General features: G+C 39.2%; 1 protein-coding gene across 1 annotated transcript in view; it reads right to left on the bottom strand.

The window, feature by feature from the left end:
• Positions 1 to 1,781: 1,781 nt before the first annotated feature.
• The window catches only part of PGM5 (phosphoglucomutase 5), a gene marked incomplete at its 5' end in the record, with an annotated part of 71,542 nt that continues 49,044 nt past the window's right edge, over positions 1,782 to 24,279 (bottom strand). The window contains 4 exons of the mRNA XM_083882892.1: positions 1,782 to 3,318; positions 14,490 to 14,624; positions 17,940 to 18,123; positions 19,073 to 19,208. Coding sequence (XP_083739018.1) covers positions 3,229 to 3,318; positions 14,490 to 14,624; positions 17,940 to 18,123; positions 19,073 to 19,208 — 545 coding nt within the window. The 3' untranslated portion in view covers positions 1,782 to 3,228. The remainder of the gene's footprint in view (positions 3,319 to 14,489; positions 14,625 to 17,939; positions 18,124 to 19,072; positions 19,209 to 24,279) is intronic.

The following is a 24,279-nucleotide window of genomic DNA, read 5'->3' as shown; positions in this document are numbered from 1 at the left end:
TGACACACTGAGAGAGTTGGGAGTGTTTAGTCTGGAGAAGAGAAGGCTCTTCGAGGATCTTACTGATTTCTAGAAATACTTGGTGGGAAAAGAAGTGTATGGACCTAGGCTCTTCTCAGTGACAGGACAAGAGGTAATGGGCACAAACTGAACCACCTGAAATTCCATCTGAGCACTCCAGAAGGTTTTGCTGTTGGGTTTTGGGGGTTTTTTTCACCACAGGAGCAGTCAACCACTTGTACAGTTTGCCCACAGAAGTTCTGGCATCTCAGCCCTTGGAGATAATCAAAACCAACTACCAATGATCCTGGGCAGCCTCTCCTACCTGACTCTGCTGTGAGATGGGATATAGACTAGGTGATTTTTGTCTTGATTAACTAGATGGCCCCTTCCAATCTCGAGGATTCTGTGATCCTGTGACTCAGGTGGGTAGTATATTGCCTTCCAAATTGTCTCTGAACACAGAGAAAATATGAGGGTTTAGGAAACAGGATTATCCAAGTAAATGTTAGTGCAATCATAGCTGAATAATACAGGAATCTTGGATTTCCAACCTTGAGGAAGCTGCTAATTAAACAACAGCACAAAAGGGTGTGGGTCTCTGTCACAGTGCCTAGACACTGTGATAAGATGAACAGTATTAATAACAGTTTTCCCTCTGCTAAATGCATGATCTGGTTTTAGAAGCTCTGCATCTTTCTGTAAGTTCGCATAACTTGCTTTTTTCCATGCATTCATCTCTTAATAATTAAAAGACCTCAGGAAATGCAGCACACTCCATGAGACTGTGGCTACAGTTCCTCTCCCACACACATCAGCTATAAAAAGCTGTACTTGAGCCTTACAAAGTTTTATTCATCTTTTCGCGGAGAAAAGCTATTAACTAGTGGAAAATATCAGTTACATTTTACCAGCATCACCCATCATCATTAAAAAAAAAGGGAGGGTGAGTGGATTTGTGGTTAGGCTACTTCTGCTGTTTGACAACTATTCAAAACCAAGACAAACAGCCCTTTTCTCCATTTCAGTAGACACATTAGCACAACTAATGTTTCTCCAGCCCAGGACAAAGTCAATATAGGGATTTTAAAACATGATCTTTGTTTATGATGGCTGCCTTCATGAAAGCAGACTGCCATCTACTGCAGCTCTAGTGACAGCTTTCTGATAGAAGTACATGTATGTTTCTTCAGTCTTCATCTGTTCTTGAGTCTTCCCACTGCACCCTGAAAGACACCTGGCTTCAGTGCATCCTACTTTTCAAACTGCGTTCTCCCCCTTCCAGAAAAGCTTGGCAAATGGGATACCCCACAGTATAAACAGATAGTTCACTATGTGATCAAAAACCATTTCATTGTCAGAGAATGCATAAGAGATTTCAGAAATATTAGTGGATTGACTTTCAGAATGCTCTTTCATACAACCCAGTAATTTGAACTGTCATAATCCAGAATGTGTCTATGCTTGACCATGTGTGATCTACTAGTTAGGAGCTTGTTATCCTGCACCTAGAGAAGTTTAATCCCTAATAAATATAAAACATTAGACAAAAAAGGTTTCTCTGGAGTTGAGTGCTCTTACATTATATAAAGTAGATGTCCAAAAGGTGTGAGAATGTCATGGTCATGTAAAAGAAAAATCTTTATAACAAGAACTAAAGTCTTAAAATCTCTTTTGATTTATGGAAACACTCAATGGTAAGGTAGGACACTAAGTGAGAACATTCATACCACATTTTTTTAGAGTCAATTAAATAATAATGTAATTGAAATAAAGGCAATTTTATTAGGATGCTTGAAAGTGCAGGATGTCTTGTTCACAATTACGTATTAAGACAGATATACAGCATTACTCTTTATTGTATGCTAAGTGCCATAGCCATTTTTTGACAGAAGTGTTGAAAGAAATTTAAACAATTTCCTCTGCTGCAATACCATATAAATTGTACTAAAATTTGACAACCACAATGAATTAAAATACACTGCAAAGAGGCAAGCTGCACAAAGCCACCTTGACGAATGATACAAGTGACCACACCGTTTCCAAGGAAGCAAAGCTTTCAAGCAAATCACATGCATAAAGTGTTGTGTTCTTTTTCAGAGCACAGTATCATAGCTAGGACTGCTGTATCATTTCACAAGCAGAAAAATGCTGATGTCCATATCCCCAACAGCCTTCTCAGATCTATGCCGGGAATGTCTCCTGCACTCCCCAAATTTCTATTGCATGATCCACTGTTACCAAGAATCTAATAGAAACCAGTCCAGAGAGTGAATCAAACTATATTGAATATTTCTATTCCATTGATTAGGGTTTGTTTAATTCCCCCTCATTCATTTACTTTATGGTTAGTGGAGTATTCCAAAGACTTAAAAAAAACTTCTGTAACTCCTTCTTGAAGAGTTGCTGGACTTGCAGAGATTACCTTTCAAACACAGTAAGCACCAGTATCATCTCCTGACATGAGGAGCATTGTGGAAGACAGTCAGATCCCATACCCGACATATTGCTGGAAGGACAAAATCAGCTCTTATATAGCACAAAGGCCTCCTTTTGGAGGAAAACAACCAAAAGAGTCAAAAAAAATAAGGAAAATCTAAAGGCACAAGTCACATTGATATGTTTTAAAAGCAGGGGTAAAAAAGTATGGAATAACCCCACCTTTGGGAGCAAGTGTAAGTGTGTACACAACCCTGCTGTCAGCGTGCATCTGTGAGCAACAGGAGAGGCCTAAGAGGAGGCACAGAGCCAGGGGAGGAAACACACCCTGTGTTTAGTGCATTACCCTGTGACTCAGACATGCTCTGTAAACCTCTTCAGCAACCTACCAGAAGGTAACAAGAATCCCAAACAATAACTCACCAAGCGAGTCTTTGCTTTGCAACTCCTCCCTCTCTCCCCCTGACTGAAATTTCTCCAACTTTTGTCATAGCATTCAAAACCAAGCAGTTGTCATTTTTGGCTACATTACTGACAACATTTGAACGTTAAGGCCTCTTTCTTTGGTTATACTGTTATCAGAAATTATTATACTGCAGGTAAAACAAGTCAATACACTATTGCATTTGGAGATCAATGCAAATGATTATGCTTAATGTTATATTGAATTTTTCTTCCCACCTAACTTTTAAAATCATACAAGGCACAAATGGCTAACAAATTTTAACAAGGTTCTGTCTCTTCCTTGCTGTTCCTCTTTTGGCCCTGGTTTAACAATCTTCTGTGGCTTCAAGTGATGACAGTGGGTCCCTTTCGTCCTGTCCTCTCATGAATCTGAGATATTTTCAGTGCAATTGCTATAAGAGGACTCAGCACAGCCTAAAGATGAAGAAATACATTGAGTTACATAAAGCAGAAACATCAAAAGACATCTTGCATTTATAAGTCCTTCTTTTAACTGCATTATTATACAATAATAATAGTAAATAATAGTACCAAAAACTGACATAGCTGTGGTGTCTATACTGTTATACTTGATACAACAAAGTATCAGGCTTAGCATATGTTTTGTCAAGTGTTACATTGAGCATACCTAAGCTATGCAGAAAAGAGAAAACAGTAAATATACACTGTACTCATCACATCTCTGTGCAATAGGAAATGTGGAGCTCTTAGAAATCTGCAGGACAAAACAACCCAGAAATAACAGAGGTGGAGCCACACAGATTATATAAATTTTCTTCCTAAATACACTTAATATGAGAAGCTTAAGGACAGAAGGTACTGTAACAACTATCTACTTTAACAGAATTCACATAAGTGTGTTTTGACTAATACCACATGCAATTGTATTGATAGGATAAATTCCAACAGAACAGCATGAACTTTCAAGTTTCAGGCTGTAGACCTTATTAAATAGCCATTTATAGGCCTGGATGGATGAGTACAGATGACATCTATGATAGTACCACATGAAAATCAGGTAAAACACAAATTTTTAAATGGCAGTTGGTTCTTCTTTCAGTTAGTTAAATGATTCACAAAGATAAAATGGCAGAACTGAGTTTTGTGTGAAGACTAAACTAGTTCTTTGACCCCCTAGAGATTTCCCACAGCTGCCCCTTTCAAATAAAACTAATTCCAGCTTCACGTACACTAGGTTTGAGAATCAAATTAAATAGAACAGTAATTCTGGAGAGCTGAAATTTACAGTTATCTTTTTTTATAAGCCTATATAATCAATACTTTGAATCCGTTTCAGCCATCTAACAGTTTCTGACAGGATGAGATTTTTCCTTTATTTATACAAACAGTCAGACAGTTAAATCAAAAGAGCGAAGAGACTAACTGCAAGCAGAGTAATGGAATAACACCATGAATGCCATTGGTGTCAAGTGAGTTTATGATTAAGCTCAGTTATGCACAAGTGTGAGCAGTCTGACATGTTATTGTTAAGAACGCTCCATATTTGTAGATATCTATCTACTGAATAATCGCTGAAGCAGAACACAAGTCTATTAAAGTCAAACATACTTAGAGAAGATTAATATGTAGAGCACAAATTCACATCTGCGTGCAAATGCTGCAAAAGTAAATATTAAAATGTGCCAATTTATAAGGTCTGGATGGGACTAAAGCATTTGAAGTTCTCCAGCACTCCTTCCTCTAAGAAACCGCTTCCTTATTTAATCTAAAAGTACAAGAAAAATTAAAAAGCAACTCTCCTGACCTGCTTTACTGGACCCTGCTTTTTTAGGCAACAAATGCACTCTGAAGTGAAAAAAAACCCACCACACGCAACATTTTACACAATTCTGGAACAAAACACAGAATTAAATGAGTTTATGTGACATCCATTTACAAAAATAATTTAGCTTGCCAAATGATTCCAATTACTACTAAGTATTCTCCTTGCTGTAATCATGCTTCTCAACAGAGAAAGTCCTTTTTTAATTATCTTTCCACACTTCAATTTAATTTTTACACTTTCTTCATCCAAAATACGTAAAAAAGGCAAAAGTGCATCATATTTGGAATGGCAACAAAAGGACAGAATAACAAGAAACAGGACTACATAAATTTCTTTACCTCTGCCATGAATAGTTTACATTTCAGTTGCAAAAGATAAATATCAGCCAACAATCATTTATCATTAATATTCCTCTAGAAAGACTTCTATATTTCAAGGAGATCTTTTTGAAAAGTATTCTTCTTTGGTTCCATCTACTTGAGAAATTTTAAAACTTTACTATTGACATTTCAACTCTAAGTGACAATTGAAAATATTCTGTATGTAAAATAGCCCATTTATCTCTTGGTAACTGTTTAGGACATATGGCATGTTACCCCTTAGATAAAATTCAAGAATTGAAAATTAACAGAACTGACTTAATTAGAATTTTGCTTTAGTAATCACAGATAGAAGTTATCTCTAAGAAAATAACTGGGAGGAATTATTACGAGGAAATAAATCAAGCAAGCAAATATCCAACATCAAGCAAATACAGATTAAAAGACTTTTGTTTGGGAATAATCTGTACCAGAGCTGTCAGACACATATCATTCCTGCTTGGCTCATTAGCAAATTTTCCCTCTGTGATCTTGCAAGAGCATTCCACACAGTTTCCTCTCTTCTAATCAAGGTCTCAGATAAGATTTGCCCCATGATGCATCTGCTTTATCAAAACGTTAGGGAGGGCTGAAATGTACCTGGCTTGCATGTTAAAAGCTCAGCATGTGCCTGCACATCCTGCAGAGCTTCTGCAGGAAGGGCTCAACACACAGCTCACCACAGTGTGCCTGCTTTGGCCTTCCATTCCAAAAAAACACCCAGACATCTTTGGAAAGGTTTACGCTGCAGCCACCTGCTCTGAAAGATCTAAACTATGTGGTTCATTGTGAAAAAAATTGAACTGACTCTGTAATACCCACAGCACTGGTGGTGCTCAGTTGATTCAGTTGAGAAGAAGAACACCTTCCACAGAAAAAAGTAAACTTACCTCTCTATTCTTGTGCACAGTCTGCCTGTTAACTCAAACAAAATTACAATAAAGGTCAAGAAGTCAGTTGTTTGCCTTTGGCAATAGAGGAGGGCAGGCATGAGGAGTGAAATAAACAGAAGGAAAATGGAAACCAAGTGAAGCATAAAGACATCTATGTTTGCAAAAGATTAGTTTTGTTCTAGTATAGAACAAAGAGTTTTGAGGGGAGATCAGGTTTGATTAACTAATTTCCTTGATTTGTGGAATATTTTATAATTAGTGCCCCATGATTTATTTCCTTTGCAGTCCCTGCTGATTTAAAATTTCTTCACTCTGCAGTGTGACTTTGGGAAAAATCTGAAGCTGAACTACCTGAATAGCACAAACATGCTGCATTAGCTAAGAGTGTATTCAAAGAGATGTAAGTCTCCACATTCCATGTGTCCTCTAAGAAAATCTTATGAATTTTAACATTAAAAAGCAAAACTTTTATTATGGTTCAACTCCAGCCAGCAACAAAGTACTCCACAGCTGCTTGCTCACTCCTCTGCCCCTGTCAGATTGGTAGAGATTTGGAAAAACGTAAAACCTGAGAGGCTAAGGACAGCTTAATAACTGAAATAAACTAAGAAACAATAGCAAAATTAATAACAAAAGGACAAAGAGTGAGGAATAAGATCCAACTAAACTCCCACGAGTGATGCATACATAATACAGCAGCCCACCACCCACTGACTGATGATCAGCCTGGCCTGAGCAGCCATCAGCCCCTCACAGCTGACTCCCCCACAGTTAATACACCAAGCATGATGTTCTGTGATATGGAATATCCCTTTGGATTGTCCAGGTCTCCTGTCACAGCTATAGTCCCTCCCAGATTCTTATGGACCTCCTCACTGAGAGAGCATGGGGGACTGTAAAGTCCTTGACATGGGTTAATTTCTACTTAGCAACAGCTACAACATCAGTGTGTTATCAACATTATTCTCATACCAAATCCAAAAGGGTGCTGTACCACCTACTAAGAAGAAAATTACTTCTAGCCAGATGAAACCAGCATGACTTTATATGATTTTTATGGACTGTACTGTATGTTCTGATAGCTAACCAGAGGCACGCTAAAAACCCCAGTGCCTCAAAAGTAAACAGAAGAAATAATTGTCTAGAAAACTGCACAACACTTAGTGTTGTTTCAGTGTCTTGACAGAATCATATATATTCCTTTCATTTTGACCCAACTAAGTGATATAGAACCCAAAACTTATGGGTTGTTGATTTCAGTTCCTTGCTCTTGGACCATCTCGCACCATAAACAATCATTTTTTATAATCACTCATATATACAATCACATTTAACATTTTTTTTTTTCATATACCAAACAAGATTCCCCTGAAAATCAGGGGGTTTTTTTTTCCCTTTGCTGTTCACTGTTCAAAACTTGTTTCAGAAATTCAGTGTTTGATGATCAAGATGTATTTTTCACCTCTTTTTCTTTTTTTTTTTCCTTTGTAATTGGCTTGCCTTTTCCAATAAAAACACAAAGAAGTAAATCCTGCCCCAAAATCTTTGCTTGGCTGGTGCTAATCTTATGATTCTGTAGCTAACTAGCACATTGTACACTAGTCTTCAGCAAAAGTAATTGCAGCATTTATGATTCAATGCATCCTGTTTAAAGAGTACCCAATACAAACTGCACACAACTGAGGGAATTGGTTGATGTAGTTGCACAGCCACTCTCCATGATATTTGAAGTCATGGCAGTTAGGGCAAGTCCCAGTTGACTGGAAAAAAGAGAAAAACATTGTACCCACTTTTAAGAAGGATAGAGAGGAGGACTCTGAGAAATACTGACCCCCCAGCCTTACCTCTGCCTGGGAAGATCATGAGCAGATGCCCCTAAAGCTGTGCACATGCAGGACAGGGAGGTGATTCAGGACAGACAACACAACTGCACCAAGGGCAGGTCCCACCTGATCAACCCAGTGGCTTTCTATGATGGGGTGATGCAGGAGTGGACAAGGGAAGGGTCACAGATGTCATTTCTCTGTCATTTTACTGTAAAGCCTTTGGCACAGTCCTCCACAACATCCTTCTCTCTTGGTTGGAGAGAGATGGATTCAATGGGTGGATTGTTTGGTGGATAAGGAATTGTTTTGACAGTCATATCCAGAGGGTCGTGGTCAATGGCTCAGAGTCCCAATGAACTTCAGTGATAAAAGGCATCCCTCAGTGACCAGTGTAATTGACATTTCATTAATGACATGGACAAAGGGATCAAGTGTACCCTCACCAGATTTGCAGATGACACCAAGCTGAGTGGTGCACTTGATTTGACACCTGAAGGATGGGATGCCACCCAGACAGACCTGGGCAAGCTCAAGAAGTGGGCCCATGGGAATCTCATGGAGTTTTAAGATCAAATGCAAGGTGCTGCACCTGGGTTGGAGCAATCTCCAGTATCAGCACAGCCTGGGGATGGAGAGATCAGAGCAGCCCTGCCCAGAAGGCCTTGGGGGTGCTGGGGGATGGACATGACCCAGCCATGGGCACTGACAGCCCAGAGAGCCAAACGTGTCCTGGGCTGCATCCAGAGCAGTGTGGGCAGCAGGGCCAGGGAGGGGATCCTGCCCCTCTGCTCTGCTCTGCTCAGACCCACCTGCAGGGCTGCACCAGCTCTGGGGGCCCAGCACAGGAAGGACATGGAACTGTGACACAAGTCCAAAGGAGGGACAGGACACTAATCTGAACAGAGGGATGGAGCACCTGCCCTATGAGGAAAGGCTGATAGAACTGCATTTGTTCAGCCTGGCAAACAGAAGGCCTGGGGGTGACCTCACTGCAGCCTTCCAGCACCTAAAGGGAGCCTACAAGAAACAGAGAAACTTTTTACAGTGGAATGCAGTGACAGGGCAAGTGGGAATGGATTCAAACTGAAAGAGTAGTTTGGATTAGATACTAGGAAGAAATTCTTTACTGTGAGGCTGGTGAAGCACTGGAATAGGATGTCCCAAGAAGCTGTAGATTCCCATCCTCCATCTTCCAAATCAGCTGTGGATGGAGCTCTGAGCAGTCTGGTCTAGTGAGAAATGTTCCTGCCCATGGCAGAGGGGTTGGAACTAGATGATCTTTAAGGTCCCTTCCAACCCAAACCATTCTATAATTCTGACTCTATGACACCACCTATTTATTGCTGACAGAATTCACATAATAAATTATACTGTAAACAGAGCTAATTAAGTCATTATCAGAATAATGGAGACTAGTGACCACTCACACTCTTTCCAGAACACTTATCCTGGAACAGCAGCACAACAGGCTGTTGAACAACACACAGGATTTACAAGTGCAACCATAGAGGATCATTTCTTTCTTTGTCTTTGTATATGAAACTTCCTGTCTGAATCTTACCCAAGTTCAATAGTACATCCATGTGGCTAAACAAAGGACAAGACATATGTGGGGATGTACAAATATTGAGGTGACCTAATAAAGCCAGGCTATAAATGAGACTAAAGGTCAACAAGGTATTATTTTAGTATTTCATGGCCATTGAACATACCTCTACTTCTTACAACTGTATTAAATTTAAGAAAACTCGTAACTGTTCCCTTAGAAAAAGATACATGCCAACACATAAAGGTCCAATGCATATAAGATTTCAGACAGAAACCTGTTGTTTGTTATAATGAACTGAGCTTTCTGAAATGTTAGGTGGATGCCTATTTGAATAGTCTAATTTTTAAATATAAACATTCCATGTAAAAACTATCTGGAAAGCACTATTCTCAGGAATGCTCAGTGATGAGGGGCATCACCTGTGACAAGCCACATCAATGGAGTGGCCTTTAATTCTAGAGAACATTCCAGTATTCAAAAAGTGTTGGGCATTGTTTCCAAGACCTTCTTTTAGATCTAGATTGCACCACCACTCTAAATTACACAATATTCAAATGCATAACACATTGAAATGAATTTGATTTGTTTGAACAGAAAACATTGAAGTGTTTTTTATATACTTTGGAGAAAGTATGATGGTAATTTCTCTTTATTGCTCCTGGTTTTCACTGTTGATACTGGCTTACAGGAAGAACTGAACAGAATAAAGTAGCAACCTCTTCTCTCCCAGGTGTTCATTGCTGCTCCTGCAAATTTCTTTAAATGGATCATTCAACAGCCAAAAGTCATGACTACTCACATTTATCCATAACCTCAAACATCTAATTATAGGCATATTTTACCACTTTTCCATGAACTCTTTTGGTATATGTAGATCAGGAAGTTGCCTATGCTTCATTCTAGGTAGAAAGTATTACCAATTAATTGTATGAAAGATGGTACTAAAATATGATTTGAGTGACTCTTACATTCATTAACATTTATGATTTACAACACATACTGGCTTAGATATAAATTTTAACAAAAGGTCAAGAAGTGCTACTTCAACTCATAAAGTGCCATAAATTAGTGTTCCAGAATAATTTGTACATCTCAACATGCACATTGGAAAAGGCAGTTCAGGTGTTTGCTTACCTGTGAAAGATCCAACTTCAGGAGTTACACTGTCAAAGACTACAGAAGCAAACTAATGAACCTGAACACTACTGTAAAGTTGGATGATTAATTTTGGAAAAGGCTTTGTCTGAAAGGAAAGGGATGGGAGAGGGAAAAGAATGCTGGTATGAGGCAAAGTCAAACTAATTAGTATAAGGATTCCACAAAATTGAACCTCCAATATGACTGAGCTGTCTGTTAAGACAGTGACATTTATTTTTTGTGACAAAAAGCGAAAGATATATCAAGGTATTTTTGCCTTTCAGGTTTTGACAAAGGCAAAACATGGAGCAGTGCATTATCTAAAACAAGATGCTGTAAAGAGGTGGTGCAGTAAACAGAACCAACCGAATATTTACTTAAGCAGGCAACCATCAAATAATCTTGTCTTGGTTTATGATATCAAAGGTATGGAAGGAAGCTTTTCCTGATCAGCTCTTTCAGAAAGAGTGCAATCATACAGAAACCACATATAGTTGTCTCCTCAATTACAAAGATCAGTTACAGAAAAATATGCATTTATCACCCAAAATGTAACGATTTTCTTAAATACCATAAGGTAACATATAAGGTATATACTCAACATACTTCTTTATATCAGTGTTTTTTCCATAACAAACCACTTATGTATATGCTGTGTTCCTATTACTGACAACAAATAGACAACAAAGTTCCTGAAACTCAAATCTGTCACAGCTCTTTTTTATGTGTGGATGTCAATATGACCTTTAAAGCAAACCAAAAAAAATAAAGGAATTACAGCATCAGGAAAACTACAGCACCCCCTCCTAAACAATGCTGTTTTCTGAAAAAGGAGTTTTTTTATTCAGTCACTTTTACATACTTCACTGAAGACTACCAAATGTTCTCCTGAGAAATATTAAGTTATTTTTACCCATGAGGATCTCCTAAAATTTATGCACTGTCTTGAAGTCCACCATCTGCCTGTCAGATACAATCTATGACCTTGTTGTTTCTAAGGCACTTCATGTTGTTGGCAAAGCATGCAGCCAGGGCAAGGAAAGAGAAGCAGTGGGAGCTGTGCAATACTATGCAATGAGAAACCAAATAAAAATTTTATTGTATTAATTGAGATGAAACTTGTACTTATCTCAGATTTTGTGCACATGGCAGGAGATGAGGAGGGTGCTTACAGTATCCATTTATTTCCTGAGGCAGTCTGGATATTAAAATGCTTGTCTGCACTGTATAAATGCAGGAAAGTCCCTGTAGAAAGTTTCAAGGCAATGACATTTCCACCCCTGGGATTATCTGCTCACTAGTGAATATCCTGATTAAACAGCCAGAAATGCTGCAATCTGACAAGCTCTGTTACCAGCACAGAAAAAATCCCTTCCAGTCTTTTTTCTGAATAACAGACCCTTTTGGTGTAGTCAATTAAAGACCAAACTCTGAAATCCTCGAGGGCAGTCATAAACCCTACAGACCTGCCTAGGATCCCCTGAGGACCTTCCCCTGCCCCCTGCACCCTGCCCAAGGCCCATCACAGCCTGTCCCAGGGGTGCTGGTCCCTCTCTGAGCTAAGCTGGAGGAGTGCTTGTCTCCAGTCTTGTCTCTGCTCTGCTGCCTGCAAGGACCTCACGCCCATCCTACAGGCAGCTTCTTTCCCTGAAAGACTGCTTGGACACATGCTGTATCTTGTCTCCAGTTTTGACTTTGACCTCATCTCCTGAGTAGGTCCACACTGTTATCTCCAGCTTTGTCTCTGGTGCCATCTCCTGCTGCCCCAGCTGAACCCTGGATCTGATCCATCACTTGCTGAAGGAGTTTGTTGCCAGAGAGCTGCCCTGTCCTCCTTGTTTTCCTGCTGTAGGACTGTCCACTGGACAAGGAGGGCACTGCCTGGGGTGCAGCAGCAGGTCTGGATGCCTGGCTCCTACTGCCTTCTGCAGCAGACCCAGTCCCTGGACATGGTCTATTGCTGGTGGGACTTTATGCATCTCTCAAGCAAATGCAAGCAGAACACAGAAGGAATGTAACAGCAAGGCAGCACATTCCTCATATTTCTGAGACAACCACTGCTCCCTCAATCTAGTCTCTTCACAAGTAGAAAATTCTTCACAAGTAAAGAACATTTGCTATTTTCCACTAATTTAAAAGAATGAATGCAAAACACTGAACATTTACTGTAGGTTACCTTAGGAGGCACACAAGCCTAAATTTTGCCAGAGTACTCTCATAGAAAATAAAACAGTCTGTTAATGTAGTAACAATTCCACTTTAAAATGCTCGTGCTCATTTGCAATTAAATACTCAAACATTTAGCCAGATAATGCTGCCAGTATATCCTCCATTGTTTTCTAATATTTTTTGCTGGGATTTGTCAGACAAGAAACACATTCAGATCACATATTTTGGTTACGTATCACAAGGTTACTGTAAGTCCACTTCAAACCTCTAAAATCAACTCGTAGTCTGTCCTTTACTGTGACTTATTCTCATTTCATCTGTGCCTTACCCGACAGCATGAAGAACCATATTTAACATGGTCAGTGGAATCACAACTGATTAACAATTTCTGCTGTAACAAAATTTGATGTAATTGGTGCATTGACTTTGGCTGGTTGTCAGGTGCCCACCAGGCCACCCTATTACCCCATCTCCATTCTGCATTGCCCATGGTGCCTGCAGAGTTTTTTCTCACAAATATCCCCTTCTTCTTTCCCTGCTGTTGTTGCACAGTGGGTTTATCACCCTGCTTATGGATAGTATCACAGAGGGCTACTGCTTTGGCCTGTGGTGCCAGCTTGAACTGCCTCTCTTTAACACAGAAGCAAATTCTAGCAACTTCTCACAGAAGCCACCCCTGCAGCCCCCCAGATACCAGAAGTTTACTATGTAAACGTGGTATAGCAGCAAGTGCAAATAGGGTTGTAGCAGTGCTCCTTCCCAAGCAAAATATTTTTATGATCCTGCTGGCTGGGCAAACCTATATACACTGAAAAACAATAAAACTGCTAAAATATGATCCTTTATCCTGTTGGAGCTTTAACATCTTAAATAGTTACTGCATGTGCAAACTGTTACTTTAAAAAAATGCAAATAAATATAATAGATCATATCTGCAGGCATGGGATCTGCAACATTTCTGTGACACCTGAGGCACTTTTCATGACTGATGCACGACTGTTTAATAACATAAGAAGAAACTCACTAAGTTCACTGTCAGAATCAGGTGAAACACCAAACATTTACCTAGGGTTCAAATTTGACAGCATATATGTTTTGGTATATTTGCATTTGCATTCCAATCATGAACACACAACTACATGAGACTTAAAACTACAGGGGTCTGATTTACTACAAGCCAAATACTTAACTTCTTTTCCACAAAATATCCTTAGTCCTCTCTTGTATATTACACCATAAAGAACATTTACTGAGAAGAACCTGAGAATGTGAAGTGTGATTTATTTTATTTATTGTATAAGGCATCTGCTGGACAATCCAGCAACTTGCTCTAAATCTTCACTCTTCTTAGGAAAAAGTCTGGTTATGATATAAGGTAATTCTTAGACTTTCCTTTACAAGGAATCCCTATATTATTTAGACTCTGGTATCCCTATTTCCTAACTGTACTCTGGTTGTGAGGAGTCCTTGAGACATCCTAACTAAGCAGCTTTCAGATAATATGCTTGAAAAATGGTTGTCTAATTTTTAAAATACTATTCCATAAATCAAATCACAACTCTAAAAATTCTGAAAAAAACTCAAAACTAGAATGACTTCTCTTAATAGACTTGAAGTCATTGCCCAGCATTTAACATGAGGCATCTCAGCCCTTGACATTCCTGTTGTGTTAGATATTACACCAGTATATGTTAAAACTGCTGGTCTTTCCTCCAAAGGTGTACATTTACAAGACTAGGGAAATCATCAAACACAGCACATGGGTCAAAGCATTGAGTGTTGTTCCTGACTGAAGATGAAAACCTGTAGCTGCTGCTATTACCGAGTGCTTTACTTAACTGACTTACTATAGTGCTATCGCATTACCTGTGGTTCCTTATTGTGCTGGCTAGGATCCTTCTCATAACTCTCTGCATAGATCCTCAGAGTAGCTCTCACATGACTAGAAGCACTCATTCTGAAGATGAGTCTGGAAGCATCTGAAAAAATAATCCGCAGCCCCTAGGAAAGGAGAAGAAAGAGCATATGTATAAAGTGACATTGCCTTTACTAATCACTGCTCCAAAATAAAAATGAAAGGAAGAGTCATTTGGACACCATTCTTTTTTCCCCACAACTTTGGACAACTCACTCATCACTCTTTCTTCTCCTCTGAAGACTAGAAATGATGTTGTGCATTTCCTCCCACTCCCACATAGCAAATACTCTTTACTGATGGTTTTATTTCTTTTACTTGATTTTTTCTTGTTCTGCATGGCAGAGCACAAAAGCAATGGCCTGAGAAATAGGCATAAGATCACCAAAGGTAAGTGGCCTAAGAAGCAGTTACAGAATCCCTGGATCAAAAAACAGTAGCAGCTGCTACCCCTCAAATACCATGCATCAATACATGACTGCAAAAACTTCAGTAAGCCTGTACTTCAATCTGGAAAACTTAAGATGTTAATTAGTTTTGAGTACATTACTTAATGCAGATTAACTGTGTGCATAATAAAGAGGATTGATTAATTCATTAATTAACTATAAACTTGCTCTTTGCTGCCATCTTAACTTTTGGGTTTTTTCCTCCCCCCTTTTGTACTGCATGTTTTTGTACAGACCACATTCTTGGATCCACAGTTTCTGTACAGGAAGGCTATTAAGGCCAGAGAACTAAACTGCACAGATAAATAGCTGTAGTGTTGCAAATTCTACCAGCTGTGCAGTAATAAACATTCTTTATGTGTATTATTCTTTATTCTAATTCCCTTTATGTAAATGGTACCCTTAGAAAAAGTGCAACCTCTGATAAACCACTGAACTTTTCTTCCCCTTTGTCCTTCAAAGGTCTAGTGAATGAACTGAGATCCTTGCTACTTCTGTTTAAATGGCAGTGAACCATTAAAAAATGAAAGAATTAAAAGAAACACATTTTATTTTTCCACTTTTATCAGCAACTTGACATCACACTGATATTATAAAACCAGTGTGCCAATATAGTAAAGTACATGTAAAACCTAAGTTAAACCTTTGTTTCCCCAGATATATGCCAAAACATCTTTAGCACCATATAAAGCATTGAGATTGATAATCACAGAATCATAGAATGGTTTGGGTTGGAAAGGACTTCTAAAGGTCATCCAGTGCTGATGTCACCAAGTCATCATGTTCACTGCAGTGGGCAGGCACATCCTCATTCAGATCTGGTTGCTCAGAGCCCCATCCAGCTTGACCTTCAATGATCCCGGGAATGGGGCATCCACCATCTCTCTGGACAACCTCTTCCAGTGTCCCACCACTCCCATTGTAAAAAAAAAAGTCTTCCTTATATCTAGTCTAAATTTACTCTTTCAGTTTAAAGCCATTACCAATACTGCAATAGGCTCTGCTAAAAGAATTATCCTCATCTTTCTCACAAGCCCCCTTGAAGTACTGAAAGGTCACAATAAGGTCTTCCTGGAGCCTTCTGTCTCTTAGTAAAATGAACAATTTGTACCTCTCATCCTTATAATCCAAATTTTACACAAAAAATGCCACTGGTCCCATTGCTGGCTTGCTGGATCCTCAGGAGCAGCATTGTTATGTGCTGGTGTGTGCAAAAATATAGTACAACTTTAAAAATTAGAATAGTCTTCAAGAACAACAGAATGTTTCTTTTGATTTTAAGTCTTAGTATTGCAGTGTGATAAACAGTATTCATGGGTTTCAGGAAACAGAATTAATCAGAAGAAACAGTCTGTGTGTATTGTTTGCCACCCATTTTCTCGTTGCTTTGTTTGTTTTCTGAATATGTTGTTTATTAACACTGAATAATTACCATGTAGCCAGCCTCTCAGTCACGAGACATTGCAGTTACACTGAATATAAATTTCTCTCCCCTGCATTCTGGGGAAAAAAAACTTGGAACACGGTCCTGAATATTTAGCTGGAAAATCCACATAAAGCCTACAGTAACAGTCTGAAAGAGATACCTGCATTTAGAGGATGAGCAAGCCACTGGAGGAAAATGGCAGCAGTGAACTGCTGTTTCATTTGCATAGATCAATATCCTCTCCAATTTAGTGTGCTTGGAGAATCCCACTGAGGCTGCAGACACACAAAGCTAGGAATGTGTCCTTGCCAAAGGACAAACTGGTTGAACTATACTCTGAATGAATAGGAGCCTCTCCCTGTGAAAAGACATGCTTTCTGGTTTTTTCAGAGTCAGTCTGAAAACAAGCCAAGTCATGTTTCTCTGCTTTTGTTACATGGAGATATGATTAGCAATTATATTCCCATAGAGAGTGAGTGCTTTAGATGGAAAAAAATTAAGGGAAAGAAAAGTACAATGAAAATTCACAAGCTGCTTTTTAAAACCACAAAGGTCACGAGTCTGCCATGCCTGTAATTTTCCACTAGACTTGGATATGACAATACACTCGTGTCTTGTTTCAGTAGTAGTAACACAAAAAGAAAGTAGTTTAGTGGCAGGCTGCTTATATTTACTGGATGCAATGATGAATGGAAACTACTCTGAGCAGAAAGGCATGACAATAGTTTTAATGGTTTGTAATATAATTTTCTAGGGTCTGTTTAGGTCAAATAAATTAAAAACCAGAGAAACCAGGACTATGAAAACATAAACAGCATAAAATCTAGACAAACTTTAATAGGAGTCACAGCTCATATTCAAGATACTTGAATATAAATTTACACCTGGTAAAAGTACATGGTTACTTTTGAGCACATCATGAATTTCCAAACACTGAAGGCACAGTGTGAACTGCAGTTCCTGATAACCAAGTAATTTCAGTATAGACAGAGTCCAGAAGGAACTGGTAATTTGGGCTAGAGAAGTCAAATATGCCTGCATAGGCTACAACCTCCTAAAGTCTTCTTCATGCCACTGGCTACAGTAGATACTGCATCTCAGTTATGTAAATCCTGTGGGTCACAAAGAACAGAAAAAAAATATTTTTTTTTGTAATGTATAGCCAGTGGAGATTTCAGATAGAAAATAGAAAGAGGAAGTATCTTCTTTTTATGTGATATTTTCCACTTTCTGTAAAAGGAACTCTCCTAAAAAAGAATTGCTCTCAACAGGGACTTCATCACATCCTATGTTCACTGTGACACTATTGTCTCCAGTTATGAACAGCAAGTGCAAGGAAAACTAAAGGTGGATTATCTTATCCAGACTGAGCTAATCTTAAGTAGGAAATGCAGTATCTGTCACAGCAAAGGAAACACCATCCCATAAATAAATGGACAGTCTTGCCAGCTGAACTTTAGAAACAATGCTGTTGGAGACAACATGACAGCTGCAAAACTTTGCTAATCCATCACTACCAGCCATACCTGTCTTTTGGTCACAGTGCCATCCACAGGATCTATGTACTCAAAGCTGTCTGTTCTTTCCACACTGTAGATACTGTTACCCACAGCAAACTGCTGATGGCTGAATGATTTGTCAGTGATCAAAGCTTCCAGGTCTCTCATTATGAAATACGCTGTTCTGGGTTCCAGTGCTTCGTAATCAAACCTTGCACACGCATTAAAAAAAAAAAAAAAAAAAAAAAAAAAAAGAAGTAGAACCAGAAAGTAAGTCCTCACAGCTGAGAAGACAGTTCTGCTTTCAGAGAACTCTATATACTCACAATTAGCAATTTACTGCTTACTTCAAAAATCAGAAGTGTACCACTGAAATACTGATTGCAAATTAAACCAGCACACACATGCAAGTCCTGTGCCACCCAACCATTACACGTGTGCAACCACAGTTCTACACTGGCCACCTGACTCTAAATCAACAGCAATCATCTGTAACTTCTAAAGCAGCACAGAAAATACCACCAATACACAGCTTTCAAAACTTAATGACACAATCAGTGCAGCGCTCAACAGCCAAGTGAAATAGGGAAAACTTTGCTACAAGTTTTGAGGAATAGCTGTGTGTAAAAGATCTTACAAATTGCAAACTGCTCTGGATTAAGTCTTAATTAGGAGAGAGGCAGAAGCAAAGATGAAAATGACAGCTAGAACTCACCATATTGAGACCTTAATAAAAATAAGCAAATATTTGTATCTTTGGAGGAATTATCCTGAATTGGAAGCAGGCAAAGGTTTCACTTCTCACTGAAACACTGTCACATGGAGGCACTTACAGAAAAAAATGCAGGAGCAAATCTTGCTGGGATCATGTTTCTTTTTCAGCATCATATAACATGTATTCCACAAGCAAATGATTCAAATCTTTCTGCCATTCAGTATTTAAAAATCCAATTACTCACATGCTAGCAATGACATACACATGTAGCTCCTTTCTCTGACACTCACTCCTCTGGAAAAACCTATCTACAAAACAGTGACAATCTGTGGCAGATTTTCATTCTGTAGGCACAGTGAATGCAGCTGAGCGCATCTAAACAAGCAGTAATTGTGGCAGAATTCTCCTATCAGCTGCATAGGTCCCTTTTCCTCATTTTTCTCACCTGCAGTAGTAGTGCCGGCCAAATTTTGCCCAGTGATCCCTGACAATCTCCTCCACACTCTGCTTTCGAGCTGCGAGGATTGAAAGCCAAACCAGAACAGCCCACAGTCCATCTTTCTCTCGAAGGTGGTCAGACCCTAAAGAGACAGACATTGAGCACATTATTTGGTATCACTGCAAACCAGAAAACAAGGTAAGGAAGCTGGGCAAATATCTTGTAATGATAATCAATAGTATTAGCCCTAGCACCTCTGATATGTTCCAGACAGAAAACCAGAACTCATATTTAAAATGTGATCTATTTATGCATGAAAAAGCCCATACTTGTAAAGTTAAATAAAAATATGTACAAGTACTTGAATATAAGTGGTAGCAATATGAAAACATTTGTAGTCATTATTCCTGCTCACTGATATACAGTGTTTTCACACCTCTGCTGCTGTTTTTCAGAACTGGGCTAGATATGGCAAACCCGAGCCATGAGCCAGAATGTTCTTCTTTATGAGAGTCAAGTTCAACAGCATCTCCTTATCTTTGCAGATGTTCATCTGCAGATATCAAGCTGCAGAGAAAGAACTTCCCCATTCCATAAAAATTGCGAATTTCCAGAATGTTCATGACCTCCAGTCAGGACAACAACCAAGAGTTTGAAAAGATTTTTTGGAGAAAAAAAAACTCAAAAAACAACCAAGCAAACCAACTGTGCCTTTTTATATTTCTTCATACCTTTCAGTGGTAAAGACATTTGGATGCTCTGATCTAGATCCCTTCATAGGTTTGTATTTATGAAAAGAGAAATTGCTTCAACAATGAAGACTAGGAACAGTTTTGGAATACTCCACATGATTTAACACATAGTCTCAGATCTAAGTAAGTTCCAAGACCCCTGGCACTCAGTAGATACTGATGGCAATTATATAAGCCAACAGACTCAAGAAACTTGAAGAGATATTGAACACGTAGCCATTACTCTGGCATAATAACCCCTTAACTTTGGTTAAAGTTTGATGGCTGCAGCCTTATGGTTTTCTGTCTAGTCACACATTATTGAAACCATGAGTACAAAGCAAGTGCAGTAATTCAGAAGTTTTGTTTACTCCATGAAGTATCCACTTAATATGGAGGCAACCAACTGAATTATCTGCCTTTAGAAGATTCTTAACAAAATCCATCAGAGAGGAATCAAAAAACTCTTATGCTGAAAACCTGTTTTCTGAAATACCTTCCTTCCTCAAACACAAAAATCCTGTTGCAGCAAGACTGCTTTGTACAGCTTGGCTTTATGTAACAGCCTGCAAGGTCCACGCAGTCAGTCATCTGTCAGAACAGCTGTGTTTTGCTACTGGCAGAGGACAGTTCCCATAATATGAATTGAAGCACTGAAGCTGTTAATCCTGTGAGAAACTGTCAACATATTAAAGGCATATAAGGAAAATAACAAGATGTGCAGAGAGACACCATGATGCCTAGGGTGAATTCTTCTGTTAACCTTGAATTTGCAGCCCCTTTTCTTGGGAGAGAGCAACAACCAGGGTAGCAGCCTCTGCTCATATGGATTTTCTAAGAGCTTCATTGTCCTGCCACAGATCTGCCTGCCACTTTGTGCTTCTTGTGTTACATTCCACCTCAACACTCTTTATCTAACATTAATCTTAACATTAAGTTAACTACCACAGGGTTAAATAAATGCAAATTACTACTCAGCACAATATTCAAGTTTATAAGAATGATTACTGAACACTTGTTGATGAGGACAAAGATTTACATAAAGATTATGTTTATGTCTATGTGTTAGGTATTACAGAAAACAAGAACACTGTAGATGGACTTAAGAGCTGAGACAGTAACATGCCTTCACATCTGCAAAGTAGCTGTCATGACAGTAAGAATATCTTTTTGCTGCTTGTCATCTGTCTTGATCTGTAATCTTCCAGCTCTCTACAACAACAGCAGTGTCCTGTTTAGGGCTGGTACTTGAGGAGCTGCTGCAAGAGGACTCACTCTGTTCCCTGCTCCAGTACTGTGAAAGCATGGAGTGCCAACCAGCCAGAAGAAAAAGGGCAGGGTTATTTATGAACTCTCAAAGCTTTGCAAATAGCTTCAGATAAGAAAGGAAAAAAAAGTCCCTCTGTAGAAAGTCAGTCCTCCAGACACTCAGGCACAGAAACATAGAATTGTTTAGGCTGGAAAGGACCTTAAAGGCCATCTCTCACCTTTTCTACTCCCTCGTTGCAGTAATATGCTAGATCAGCTTAATAATATCTTCTACAAGAACACCAGCAATATATCCTATGGATAATAAAGTCAGTTTACTCGTAGGCAAAGCAGACAGCAGTCACAGTCACTGTCACCAAAGCCAAGAGTCTGTTCCCAGATAATGGCTCAAGCTCCTGCCCCTGCCACCAAAAGTGAAATCTAGAATAGAGCTTTCACTTCCCCCTGAGCATATATTGTTCCTCTAGTAACAGCACGGAAGGGCATCACATCACCACAGGGGCTGGAGATGCTCGGGAGATTGGGAACAGCAGGGCAGGCTTATCTCCAGGTATCAGGCATTTCCTGGGATAGGGAAATGCCAGGCCAGGATGTGGAGCACGGGCAGGTCTGGCTTGGGAGACCCTCAGCCAGCCATGGCAGGGCTGTGGGGAGCTGGACACCAGCCCTGGTGCTGCTCCTAGGCAGAGTGGGGGAGCCCCAGGGGGCCAGGCAGGGCTCTCGTAACAACAGGCTCACCCCACCATGGCTGCTCCTTTCCTTCTTAACCTGCATCCCTCTGGATGCCTCTCCTTTCAGCCACTCATCATTAGCACAGAAAAAATTCTGTTTTCCCCAAAATGTCATCTCTGTTGCTGACTATCACCAGCCACTTAAATGGCTTAAGTGTCTCAACAGACACCAGCAAGAATTGGAGACATGGAACTAAGCTTAACTCCTCAGCAATTTGTTTCAGTATTAATTCTCCTGCTGTGTAACACTCTGCAGACTGCAGGCCAGCAAACCATACAGGGAAGAGCACTGCAGTTGTTCAGTAAAATGGTCTATATCATGACAATGGAGCAACAGCAAACTGAACATTAAAGAGATGCATTCTGACTTAGCAAACACTTTAAGTATCTTTCACACATTAAGTATGTTTTGAACCAAAATGTTCCAGTGAAACATGGACAGAAGCATCTCTGAAGAGCTCTTTGCTGCATTCTGAACTTTGTTCTGGTATGGCTTGAGTGAATAAATCTTTATGAGGAGGGCTGAATGTATATTCATAAACATTTAGCAGATTTGGCATGTTCTCTGTCCTTGCATGTCCCTCAGAGGACATAAATCGTTACTTCTCTGGAAAGAGAAAATAAGGGGAGAAGGTAGCCCAGAGACAAAAGTCTGGATATCTAGAAGCAACTCAACTGTTTCAGAATCAAAAATCACCAATTAAAAATACTAGCCTGATACAAGCACAAGGACAATAATCCTGTGTGCCCAGGAAGTGTTTCAGTTTGTTGGTCTTAACGGAAATGAAACTGAGCACATCCATCAGCTTGGTTATTGCATACACATGTTGTTGTATTTATTGCTCTTCCTTCTCTCACTGAATTAAAATCTATTACTGCAATTTTGTTACTCTGATTTTCACCCACCAACAGTCATGTGTAGGTGTCTTTGCTTGCTCTGTCTTAACTCAGTCCTACTGCCCAGCTCACAGTGTAGAAACTCTAGGGAGGAAGTTTACTCTGCTGCCTCAGTTCAGCCAACACCATTCTCTGCTCCACAGATCCAATGAATTTGCAGAGGCAGATCTGTCCTGTGCAAAGGGAAGAAGGAAAAGGTGCCTTGCAGCTCTGTATTCCTGAAGTTGCAATATTAACATCTCTCCCAGCTTGCCTGGGGCTCTGGGCAACCTCAGGATGATTCTCAGTGCTACTTTTAATTGAAACATCCTGGAATTAATGAATTTTTGGTTCTGTTCAATGAGCTGAAGCAGAAAGAAACAATAGAAAAGAGGAGTCTACAATTTTATTTTTTTTTCTGATTAACCCTTTAATTTGCCTTTGGTAAGGGAAATTATAGTAACTGCAAGTGTTCCATCAACTTATTTTTAAGTTAATTTGTTATTTCTCCATATAATAGTAACAAAACTTATTTTTCACTACAGTAAAGTGCTGTGTCCAGACTCAGAGTAAATAACCCAGGCAAAACTCTCAGAGAATGTTCTTGTTCATGAAGAAGTACTCAGCTTACACAGTCTTAAACTGAAAAAAAATCTTCAGTAGCCAGAGAAACAAAGCAAAATCATACGAATATGTTCATATTATGATTTCACTACTATTTGAAAGCTGTCTAACTTTGTCTGTATCTGAAATATCCAATTCTGATAGGGAAAGCAAGCCTTGTGGGTAATAAAAGGTAATTGCTTAGTAATCCCAGTCTATCATATTGCATTCTGTAAATGTGATTTTAAAACAAGAAAATCACAAACTCAAAACAAATAATTTTGTTTGCACATACTTGAGTCTTACAAATCTATCCAGCATTCTGAAATTAGCAATATTTTAGAGAAATGAAAAATTTAGGGGCATTCTGATCTGATAATTTTTTTTCAAGTTAATAAGATTATTTTAGATTTGCATTATTGCAACAGACACCACCAAATGGCTCCTTTGTGGCTTCATTCATTTCAGCACATTTTTATATTCTCCACTAGTTTTTCTTCCACATAATCTTTCAGGAGAAAGGGGGCTTGGTGTTAATAGAATCTGGGAATCTGGAGATGAAGCAAGCAAATTTAAGAAAGTTGTAGCAATTACTTAAGTGGCTTAAACTGCGGAGAGATAAATCAGCCACACAGTTCTCCTAATCCTGATTAATAGCTTGCTGATGAAATTTAAAAACTAATTGTTGCTGCTGAGGCCCTCCTTTGAACTGTGTGCTGGGCATTAGCCATAGAAACAGAAAGTTACTAACCTCATCTGACAAGCTCCCCACATTGTTACAAAAATGGAAGAAGTTTTTAAAGCATTGGTTTAGCTCCAAGATCAGCTGCCAGAAAACAAGTGTGGGAAATACAGCTGTACGGGATGTTTTCAACATCTTTTCTCCTTTTATAGCAGAAAATTTGCTTTTATGTACTTGCCAGAACCAAAGTCCCTTATGTTATAAAACCAAGGCTCTCTATTACTTGGAAATTTCAGCTGGGCTTGATTACCTGGGCACACA

Source organism: Zosterops lateralis (genome assembly GCF_965231275.1).
Source record: "Zosterops lateralis genome assembly, chromosome: Z".
NCBI classification, from domain to species: Eukaryota; Metazoa; Chordata; class Aves; order Passeriformes; family Zosteropidae; genus Zosterops; species Zosterops lateralis.
Note: the sequence above shows the minus strand (reverse complement) of the source record. Positions and strands in the feature narration are given on the sequence as shown.